The sequence below is a fragment of the Triplophysa dalaica genome, chromosome 25, assembly GCF_015846415.1.
Source record: "Triplophysa dalaica isolate WHDGS20190420 chromosome 25, ASM1584641v1, whole genome shotgun sequence".
NCBI lineage: Eukaryota > Metazoa > Chordata > Actinopteri > Cypriniformes > Nemacheilidae > Triplophysa > Triplophysa dalaica.
In genome coordinates, this window is record NC_079566.1 from 10140812 (window position 1) to 10152414 (window position 11603).

At 38.0% G+C, this 11603-nt stretch overlaps 1 protein-coding gene across 1 annotated transcript in view; it reads left to right on the forward strand.

Moving 5' to 3' along the window:
* Positions 1 to 11165, forward strand: part of nfatc1 (nuclear factor of activated T cells 1) — a 38860-nt gene extending 27695 nt beyond the window's left edge. The window contains exon 10 of the mRNA XM_056742055.1: positions 8573 to 11165. Coding sequence (XP_056598033.1) covers positions 8573 to 8628 — 56 coding nt within the window. The 3' untranslated portion in view covers positions 8629 to 11165. The remainder of the gene's footprint in view (positions 1 to 8572) is intronic.
* The last annotated feature ends 438 nt before the right edge of the window (positions 11166 to 11603 follow it).

Below are 11603 nucleotides of genomic sequence, written 5' to 3' on the forward strand. Positions count from 1 at the left end.
AATATATCGACAAAGAAAACTAAATTAAGTGGAAAGTTAATCAATTACTTCAATAGTTTCCCTCCTCAACTTAAGCGTTAGATTTTAAGCATCTGTGGAAGGAAAGTTCAGCAGATGGAGGAATTTTAATATCGGATCTGTCTAAAAAATAGCAAGCGCTGATAGATAATAGTTCTCGGCGTATTAGCAGGAATGCTAGTGGTAATGAAAACGGCTACTGGGATCTGCTGAAATATCGTCTTGTACTTCATGCCTGGCAGGAGATCACCTTTTAGCACTGTCGCTTAGATTGTAATGTGATGATTCACAAATAGTCTGGATATGTGTAGCTTTTCAACACGGTAGACCTCATGACAGACCAACAGTGTTCCTTTAGTTTGGGCCATGATGGATTTCAAGTGCCTTTTGAATAATTAAACTCCATGCAGACTTGTTTTATGAAGTAAATAGGCCCCTTTCATTTATTCTGCATATGATCATGCTAGCCTTCTAAGATACAACCTTAGACTGTTTGGATTATGGATTCCAGGCGCCATAGTGGTTTTCTTTATGTTCCAGAACAGGCTTACGTCGTCTTAACTTTGAGAGCAGTTGATATATAGTCCATACTGCCCAAACTGAGCGGAAACGCGGTTAAGTTCTAATGCACTCTAATGCACAGAGTGAGCAGGATTTTTTATGGTTCGGCATGTCCAAATTATTACCTGTCATTTCTCCCCTGGCAAAATCTAACACGTTTTACCGAGCGCTAATGTGGCTCCCCATGTCATTAGAAGTTTAGGTTTCATAGCCCTAATGGAGTCTTTTAGGTGTGGCGTATCGCGAGCATGTACACTCGATAATTCGATTTCAAACAGAGGCACTTGTGTACAGAAAACCTTGTAGGGTTTCATGCATCGTCCATCATCTAGTACTGAGGTTTTTAATCAGCCTTTAGTGCTTTTAGAAATCATTAAAGATGATAATAAACTCGCCGTATTTGAATAAGCTGTCCGCTTGAATAAAGGTCTAAAAGTTCTTTGAGTGACCGCTTAGCCTTTAACTTCATTTGCCTCTCACTGTTTCCTCTGATAGGGTCTTTCTCGTGTTTTCTTTCGGTCCTGCGAGGAGGGGTTACAAACCATTTTACTCATGGAAACTCTTACAAAAGCTGGCCACGAGCCTGGCTCCTGGCCTTCACCAGCCGTAAGCTTTGAGTGGCCTCACTGCAATAAAGAACACTGACTTGGCCGCTGCAGACACGAGCCTGTGGCTTGATCTCTGCCAGAATCCAGCTCGGTCGAGCCAAAGCAGTAGATCCTGCCGTAAGGGAGGGGGGGTCACTATGGGAACTGTTCCACAGCACGTGACCCAAGAGCTGGGTTCCCCGAAAGAAACCACAACAAACTATCCAGTTTTGCCTGAGGGTCTGTTAGGAAGTGTATGCTGAAGCTATTCAGAGCGTCAGGGAAGGCTGGGAGTATAGTAAGGATTTGTATGTACAGTAATTGCAAGATGGTGACTTTCATGACGTTTATGACTGTAAATGTTTCCATTTAGTACTTAAGAAATGTATATATAATCATAATTGGTGCTTGCATAAAAGCTTGTCTAGATGATTCTGAGCTATTATTTCACACATCAAAGTCGGTGATTAACAGCATCATGACTGGGTTGCTATAATAACAAAAACCAAGAACATCTTGTGGTTTGTTTCTTAGTCAGGCGAACATGTTTTTGAGGAAGATGTACCCTTGTGAGTCAATTGTGGAGCTGGTCATTGCGGAGATGAAAAATCCCAGTGTGAATGCGATTCTGACCCGAGGTTTGTTTTTCTTGTATTCTGTTGATTAGAACAATTAGGACTTCTGGGAGTGTTGCCACTTGTGGGCCCTTAATGAGCATAACAGTGCTGGTGGGATAATTGTTTGGTAGTTTCTTGTTCCCCCATTGTTTCCTGAAGGTATAGAGAGCGAGCCGTGTCTCCCTGCTCTATCACTCGACTCCAGCTGCCGCTTATCCCGCTCCAACAGGAAGCAGGTTCTTGGGTTGCCTCACATCCACATATTCACTTCCCAGTCGCAACACAGATACAAGACCTTTATATCAGAGTTTGAGAGGGGGAGTTGTCAAAATATATAGTAAGATGTGCAAAGAAAACAAGATTTCAAGCTGGAAGCGGGTAATTAGCTGATCCGAGCTGGTCAGGTCAGGTTGATCGCCTGATATTAATTAGACCAGCGGGTATTTTTGCTGGTCTGAGATGGTCTAGCCCAGGCTTTCCCACAATTTTTATTACAGGACCCTAGCCATGTACTCTCTAGGTAACCTACTTTTTATTTATTTTTATTTTATTATTTAAATATAACTAGTTTGTATAGTTTTGTTTTCAGTTTTATTGTACATGTTTAATTGATATTGTGTTAAATATTATGGCTTTTATTTTTAAATTTTTCTTGTAGTTTTTTTTTTTTTTTGAGTTTTTGTTATGCGCTTTTGCTGTTCTATTATTTATTTAATTAATTTTATATTACTATGCTACATTCATTTTTTTCATTTATTTATTTTATTCATTATTAATACATATAATAATTATATAGCTATAGCTATTGTATCAACTAAAACTTATTTCAGTTTATTAAGACAACATGTCTAATTTCCGGTTAGTATAACAGTGATGTTTCAATGGTTTTATTTTTAGTGTCCTATAATGACCTTAAATACAAGATGCAAAACCAAAATACCTTTTGGTAAGAAATCAAAATAATTATCAATGCAAGAGATTAATTGGACTAAACTGTGTTTGTGTCATTCACTGCAACAACCAAGTGACTGTGCAACCCACAGATTGAAAACCAGATACCATCATCCAAATCACAATTATTAAAATGCATTATTTAATGAACACATTAAGCCTTTTTTAAAACTCAGTCCTAGAGGGATACAGGAATACCGTTCACAGAGTTATAGCGAACTTTATTTTGGCAAATACTTGTACTATAGTAACACAATGATATACGGATATGTAGTGGTCAACAGATATAATCAGGAAGTACAGTATTGTGGACATTTTATTTTAAAGTCCGGATCATGGACTGAAATGGAACATGGACGCCGGATGGCATGATTCACAGTTTCTTCCTGAGTTCAGGGCTGATCTGAATTGTTTCTGTTTGAATAGTGTTGATTTAAGAGCTAATACTTTTTAAATGTGTTGTTGAACCAAACATTGCGTCCCAGGCTCATAGATTTCTTTTTCCATGCAGGCCGCTAAAAAAAACTTAGCTGACTAACTCATTTCATGATCGTACTATAAATTAAGTTCATGCATCATCTGCACCAACTCTGAATCATTTCTCACGTGCCGCGGTATCTCTCGAGCCACGTTAAGCTTATCGGGGTATGAAAAGTCATGAAGATTTGCATTCAGCTATTGGGCGCTGTTTGCCAACTCAAACATCACCAAAAGTTTGTTTGGTGTCTGAGTTTGTTATGCTGTCTGTTTAACTGGCTTCTCATATTAATCTGGATCCGTTCACTTATCACCTGCTGGAGTTCTTTCATTAGACTCCCCATATGAAATGTGGCAGCAAATTGAGATGTATCCCATGGCAACAGCCAACAGTTTTCTTTTTAAGTCTACTATGTACAAAAGCGGTCGCCGGTCCAAAGCGTCACAGTCAGCGCGTGATTCATCAGCTGCTATCCTTAGCCAAAACCCCAAAACCAAAATTGTTGACCAACAGAGACTTAAAAACAATCAAAGTTTCCTTGGTCTTTTCAAAATGTTAGCGTATGTGTCAACACCTTCCGAGACTCAAGTCTTTATTTACTCTCAGAACAAGATGAAACCCTTTCAAATGTAAGCTTGTCATCTTGGCCCAAAATTACTGTATGCCTAGAAGTCACTCCCGCTCAACATAAATATCTTGATTGCTTTGGATATTTCATCTTTCACTTTGTACCACTCTCTGTGGTATCTTCTCAAAGAAACATTTCACCCAAATGTATACTCTCTTAAAGGAACAGCGTGCCCAACAATGATGCTCTCTTACAGGAACAGTTTTTGCAAACATGCTTTCTTAGAAGGAACAGTACACACAAAAATGATGCTCTCTTAAAGGAACAGTTTGTCTAAAATTACTCTCTCTTAAAGGAACAGTTTGTCCAAAATTACTCTATCTTAAAGGAAATATTTGTCCAAAATGATGCTCTCTTAAAGGAACAGTTTGTACAAAATAAATCTTTCTTAAAGGAAATATTTGTCCAAAATGATGCTCTCTTAAAGGAACAGTTTGTCTAAAATTATTCTCTCTTAAAGGAAATATTTGTCCAAAATGATGCTCTCTTAAAGGAACAGTTTGTCTAAAATTATTCTCTCTTAAAGGAAATATTTGTCCAAAATGATGCTCTCTTAAAGGAACAGTTTGTCCAAAATTACTCTCTCTTAAAGGAAATATTTGTCCAAAATGATGCTCTCTTAAAGGAACAGTTTGTCCAAAATTATTCTCTCTTAAAGGAAATATTTGTCCAAAATGATGCTCTCTTAAAGGAACAGTTTGTCCAAAATTATTCTCTCTTAAAGGAAATATTTGTCCAAAATGATGCTCTCTGAAAGGAACAGTTTGTCTAAAATTACTCTCTCTTAAAGGAACAGTTTGTCCAAAATTACTCTCTCTTAAAGGAAATATTTGTCCAAAATGATGCTCTCTTAAAGGAACAGTTTGTCTAAAATTATTCTCTCTTAAAGGAAATATTTGTCCAAAATGATGCTCTCTTAAAGGAACAGTTTGTCTAAAATTATTCTCTCTTAAAGGAAATATTTGTCCAAAATGATGCTCTCTTAAAGGAACAGTTTGTCTAAAATTACTCTCTCTTAAAGGAACAGTTTGTCCAAAATTATTCTCTCTCTTCCAAAGAAGTTCTTGTCATAAGGTGTCATCTCAGTTTATTCATCTTCACTACTTATTCTTTAAAAATTATGTTTTTGCTTTTTTAATTTTATGCCATTGAAAATATATAAATTACACACTTCACCTTTATATTGACTTGTAAACTTGCCGTGTAAACAAGAGCCTGTGAAACTGACATAAAGCTTAAATCCAAATAGCTTGACTTTGATTTTAAAGAGAGTGTTTTCAAACAGACCAGCACCTGGCCCAATAACCTGACAATTGATCAGATAAAGTCAGATTTGAGTCTAGCCGATCACTATACTGGGAACGTATGGACATTTTCCACTATGAAGCGTCTACCCTTCAACCCATTCAGTAGTTCTTAGAATCCACAAAATCCTTTCGCTAACCTCTGCTCGCCATAAATTATGTAAATAAAACTTTATCGCCCCGAGTCAGTCGTGCAGGTATTTCTTCCCAAACTCCTCTGTTTTGACAGTTGGGAACCTAGTGATTCAAGAGACCTGAATTTTAATGTCCAAACTCCCATGGCAGTTGTCAGTGCTCGCCAGATTTTTTTTTTTCGCCAGAAGACGTATTGGCGTAATTTACTCCCAACTGTCAAGGGTCCTAATTGTTTCAGTATGTACTGGTGCTTGTGTGGCACGCTCATGTGCGATTCTCATCCCATTTTCAAGCATCTCGTTGATTCATTTCCTGTTAACATATGAGTGCTACTCGATCAGAAAGCTACTGGCAATGCATATCATATAGGCTGTTGCCCAAAAGAATATGAAATCTGTAAGGAGTTTAATATTTACAATGCTGTGAAAAATATTCCTTCATCTTTAATGCTTTAATATCAGTGATTCCGTTTCTGGGATATTTTTGTGAAAACTGTGGAAAAAAACTGTGGAATGAATTTAATTGTAAAAAGTAAAAATTAAATAAACTCTAAATGGATTATGTTAGATTTTAAACATTATGCTCACTTTACCTGCAAGCGTGTTTGTCTGGAGGTGGACTTTTGATCTAGTTATGGCCAAAAAAACTCAAACATTTATGCTTGTGATCAATTTGATTTGTGAAATGTTGAAGAATTATGTTCCATTAGCTCCATAAACTTATTTAATCTAAATTTAAAAAGTAAACAACAGCTTTACAAAATGAAGGATATCAGAACTCTTGTGAACTGTAAGTGCAGCTGAGACTGTTCTCCTGTTTGCTTAGTCAAGTTATTAATGGCGTAAGATGATTTCCGAAGCGTAGTTCTTTTACTTTTGGGAAAGCGATCCTATTTCAGTTTGAAGAAAATTACAGAGACCGTGGTCAAGAGAAACCAGGAGCCTGGGAAGAGACGATGTCAGTCCAGGGTCAGGTAGGGTGGGTCCACCGCACCTCATGAGAAGATGAAAGACAGACTCGGCTTCATTGTTTAGAGGGAACGTCAGCATTCCGGGCCGCTCTTAGTCCCTTAGGCAAATTTGAAGTGAGAGCATGAAGGCCATGGTTCATTTGAAGGGAATTCCTCAGCAGGCTTCCTGGTCTTGGCCGGGAGCAACACTTCAGGGAGGAAATCCACCGCCTTTAGCTAACATGTGTATTCTCAATTTCTCTTTCCCTTCTCTCTCTTCATCACTTTCATATTGTTGGGAGTTTAACGGCATAGTTCACCCCAAAATAAAAATTTAAGGGAAATTATTACCAGTCAACCCCAACTGAGCAATCAACTTATTTGTAAACTTCACGGTTGCACTCCCAAAACTCAATTGTGACATCACAACAGATCACGCTTCATCCACTTCAAGTGTATCATAGAAGTAAAATCTGCATAAGTGGGCTATGAGTCAAGTTATAAGGGAAAGGGCAAGCAATTTAAGTGTAACTCATCCCAGGATGGTGGATATGAGGCACAGGTGTGGAACAGAAGACAGACGGGTGGATCTGTACATGACAGGCAGTGATAAAACCTTGGGATGGTTGTCCTAATATTTGGGTGGAGAGTAAGACACAAGATGTTGGCTACTGGAAAAGAAGCTAGACTATTTCTTTAAAGGGATAGTTCACCCAAAAATGAGACATTCTTTCTTCATTTATTCAACCTCTGGTCATTTCAAACCTATACGGGTTTCTTTCTTCCACAGAACACAAATGAAAATATTTTTATGAAACAACAACAACAGGTACCCATTGACTTGGATTGGTTTTTGTCCATACAAAAGAAGTAAATGGGTACCGCCATTGTTCAGTTACCAATATTCTTCAAAATATCTTATTTGTGTTCTGCAGAGAAAGAAAGTCATACAGGTTCGAAATGAAAACAAGGTGAGTAAACAATGACTTTGACTTGATCCCCTGTCCTCTTTAAAGCTTATAATTTTCAGGTTTGTGAGTGTTTTATCATTAGTATAAACAATGGAGTTGCAACATGCTGAACATGTATCTACGGTAACTTCATATACATATGGCCATGTGTTTTGCAGTCACGGTAAAATGGCATTCAAACGTTTAGAAGCTTTCAGAAAAGTTATCAGAAGATTGAAATCTTTGCTTTGAGGAAGGGGTTCCTCGGTGCAAATGAGAAAAACACTCGCAGCTTGTTTAATACTTATCAAATGCTTCCTGCAGGTGCTTACGTCCACGCTAAAGAATTCGAAGGGCTGACTTAGGCGGTCTGCTTCGATCGTAAAGGAAGAGGAATGTGCTGTTTTGATACCGATAGAGCAGCTGATACCGCTGCCTGTCTACGGCCCTCAGACGTTTAACAGCATTTAGCGCCGATCAGCAAACGTGAAAACAACTTATTTCTCTCTGGAAAAACGAATCTGAGTGTTCTTTAATAACTGGTTTGACAACCAAGACGTTTGTGAAATGATAATCCGGCTTCTGTTGGTCATACAATGCTCCCAACAGGCCGCTGGTAAGATAATACGTCTGGTGCTAATATGCTAGCATGCTAACTCTACGAGCCAGCCTCATCCGGTTTCCCTCCGATATCAAGCAGCAAGTGAGTGCACTGTTTGTGTAAAGTGAAGCAATGCTCACTCACTTCCCATGCCAAAGCCAAAGAACACAGTTGACAGAAAGAGTCAGTGTCCTGGTGTGTGGGAAAAGAGAATAACAGATAGAAGGCAGGAAGATAGAAGACTGGGTCCTCCATAGAAGGGCATGATATCATATAAACTTTCTTTTTCTCAATCCTGACACAATAAGGCAACAAGTGATTAAAAGTATCTCTTTCAATGGGTATTTGTCCTGTACAGTTGTGGCCACCAAACTTTCCTGTCGATCAGTTCAAATATATATCTTATGTCCTTCTGAAACCTTGTATCTCCATGTAAGTCTCCCTTTATGTTTGTATTGGGTTTGCAAATATCCGACCAAATAAATGTACTGAACGATACAGTATTTCATCATTTAAAAAGTACAGTATTATTCAGTTATATTTCCTGAAAAACAGCAAATTTGGACATCCAAGGTTTCGACGAAGGTAGATATTTTGCATCTGTGTTTAACAGGGTGCATTTAGCAAAGATGAATGAAGATCCTGTTGAAGAGCATTTCAAAAATGTATCTGTGATTTGTGCTATCAAGGCATTACGTGTTTCAAAACTTTCTTTGAATATATATTTCTTATATATTGTATATAGATTTGGTTAAAGTCTTTAAGTAACATGATTTCCTCTTGTTTTTCACAGTTAATGAAATCATCAGGAACGATCTCTCCAGCATCTCCGTGCACAGCCACGCGTAGCAGCGATCACCGACTCCTCCATCCTGAAGGACACCTTACAGAAGATCACCAAGGCCTGACTTTAAAAACCGTCAATTCACGAACAAACCTTTTGTTCTCAGAGATTCACTTAATGTGTGGCCATCAGAACTGACTAAACTCAACTTGTTCTATTTCCACGGGGGACTTAAAGCACAAAAAAGTGCACTTCGCTCCAAAACGTATCAGCGCATCCTGCCAAGACAGAGTGTCTGCTCTCGAGGACCAAATCCTTTCCCTTTTTTCTCCTATATACTCTCTTGTACTCGTGTAGCTTTTTAAATTATTACCGTAAGTGCAGTTTGACCGCCTTCTCTGTCATGTATATTTCTGAAAAGAAGATTTGCGTCCATTCAAGACCAACTTGAGCACGGCCACAAATCAGTAACTTTGCAGGCCAAACCCAGACATGCTGTTGACACGTGCACGGTTCTAAATTATAACCTAAGCCTTTTTGCTTGGATGCGTGTGCGTGTTTGTGAATGCAGGTGCGCGCTCTCTTTTGTTTATATGTTTTTGTTATATTTCATCATTCAATGGCACAATTAATTGTGGTTAAATGAAGTATCTGTTCCTCGTGAAGAAGAAACTATTGACGACGGATTGCCTTTGTGGGGAAATTTGTAAAAATATCTTTTTGTAAGCCCGAGAGGCCTTATTGACTTGCCTTAACCTTATGCCAGATTGTAGTTTTGTTCTTGATTCGACAGCAGATGTCTGTGTCCACTCATGTCTGAAAAGCCATTCCAATGTTTATAGCTTTTTTACTATCAGGTATGATTACATGTCAACTGGAATTTGTATGAATAGAATAGACTAGAATAGAAATTATTTATTTGGAGTTTGCTGGAATTCATCAAACGCAATCCATAAGGGACGTATAGCAAATCTACTCCCTTTTCTGTCGCATTTCAGTGGTAGTTACCTAAGAAGGACTGGGCTGGCATTGTCAACCATTCAATATTATTCTAGCTAGACAAGATTTTTTTCAGATTTGGCTCCGCTCTGTTGAACTGCCTTTGAACAGCTAAATATACATTTCACTATAACTGCCTCTTTGACCTGATGGTTTACTGCACTGTGCCTTAAAGTGTTTTATTAAGCAGGAATACTTTTGTATGTATTTTTTGTCCTCTCTGATTATAAATGTAATGCATGTTTCTCAGCATATAATGAGATTTCCTATACATTGTATCCTTCGTCTGTAGAGCGTTATATATGCACTTTAATTTGTATGTTTCTTTAATGGGATCTCGAAAATACCACATTGTTTTCATTTGTTGTTGTTGTTGATGTTGTTGTTGCTTTTTGACAATCAGACCTAATTCACAAAGGGGATATATTCTTCCAAAGGGTATCAACAATCAAATTGATGATAGCTTTTCTTTCACATATATATATATGTATTCGATTTACCAATGCTAGTCACATTTTTACGGAGCCTTATCATTTAAGTACCAAATATGCAAAATAAAATCATGCTTTGTTGGCTCTTTTAGAGGTGTGGAATGTTGAGTAAAAAAAATGCACACAAACGTTGACAAAAAAACTTGACAAAACTATGACAGTTCCATTAAGGTTACGGTATGACAAGTCAAGCATATGTAATAATTCATATCAAGGACAGATAGCCACTGATTTAATAGACAGGTCTTTCGTCCAAGTTGTTAAAAAAAGCTGAAATTCTGACCTAATGTTCAGACTCACAGATACAGTTACATCTGTATCTCTCAGACACAATGGCTCATTAAAAACACAGAGCTATTGTCTGAAAAGGAGCTGTGAAATATGCAGAAGATTTCTTCGCCATGCGCCCCGGAGAGCTGAACTTCCAGAGTAGTAACTAATGGATCAAAGTAGAAGCAGCTGTTCAGTCCAGGCTTCGAGCCAAGCTCACTGTGACACCTGCCAGCCGGACAGGAATATTTTCCATGAGTTTGAATCCCGAGTTACACTGCCATGTTCACAACGCACAGTCAGGGTGGGGTGGTTCATCATAGCCAGGGCCCAGAAATAGCCACTCTATTAGTAGGCTGCCAGGCTGAGGATTGTTTGAGAGCCAAGAAGATGAGACCTTTGGTAACTGTCTTACTATAGGCCTCCTCTCTTCTTAAGTTTATCACTGTGTCAACGAAACCGTGCTGTCGCATGAAGAACCAGGCGCCAGTAAATCGCAGCAAAGTCTTAGAAATAACAGATGTGAGCTGCACATCCTATTATGTATAAATTCACACAGTGGATTGCAATAACAGCTTGCTGGATCAATGCAAGATGGTGGTGGTTATGCACAGACTGTTTTCATCTGTCCAGTTTATTAAAAAAATCAACGAACGGACATTTAAAATGATCTGCTGAATGTTCTAACCCTATGAAATAAATAAATTCAACCTATGAAAAACTTTAATCTTATTAGTAGTTGTAATTGGTTCTTTTTCTTAAATAATAAACTTGGCATACAAATGTTACACATCAAACAAAACATGATCATTAGCAAGATGAGAACGTCCCCTAGTGGTCATTTGATGATTCTGCAATACGGCACTTGAAGTTGCGCACACACACCTACATGCATAAATTATGAAATGTTTCTGCTTCCCAAAAAAACAAAATATAAATTAATATATACGATGCAGCAGCAAATTAACACCATGCAGCATATGCAGATTATGAGATGTGGATTTCACACTGTTAAATCTGATCTGCTAAACAGACTTTCGTTATCCCGAACGATTATAATAAAAGTATATTATATCATACAGTACGAAATTGATATACCATTATTACATTATCACCAATCTGCTTTAAAAATTACCAAAGAAAAGAAAAAATATTGTGACAATTATTTGTTTCCTAATTAGCCTACTGTGCCTTTAGGTCTCTGTCACATGACTGTGTAAAGCGTCTGTTAATTACGAGTCTCTCTGGGCTTTACCTCTGTTAGGTGCAGGCAGACGTAG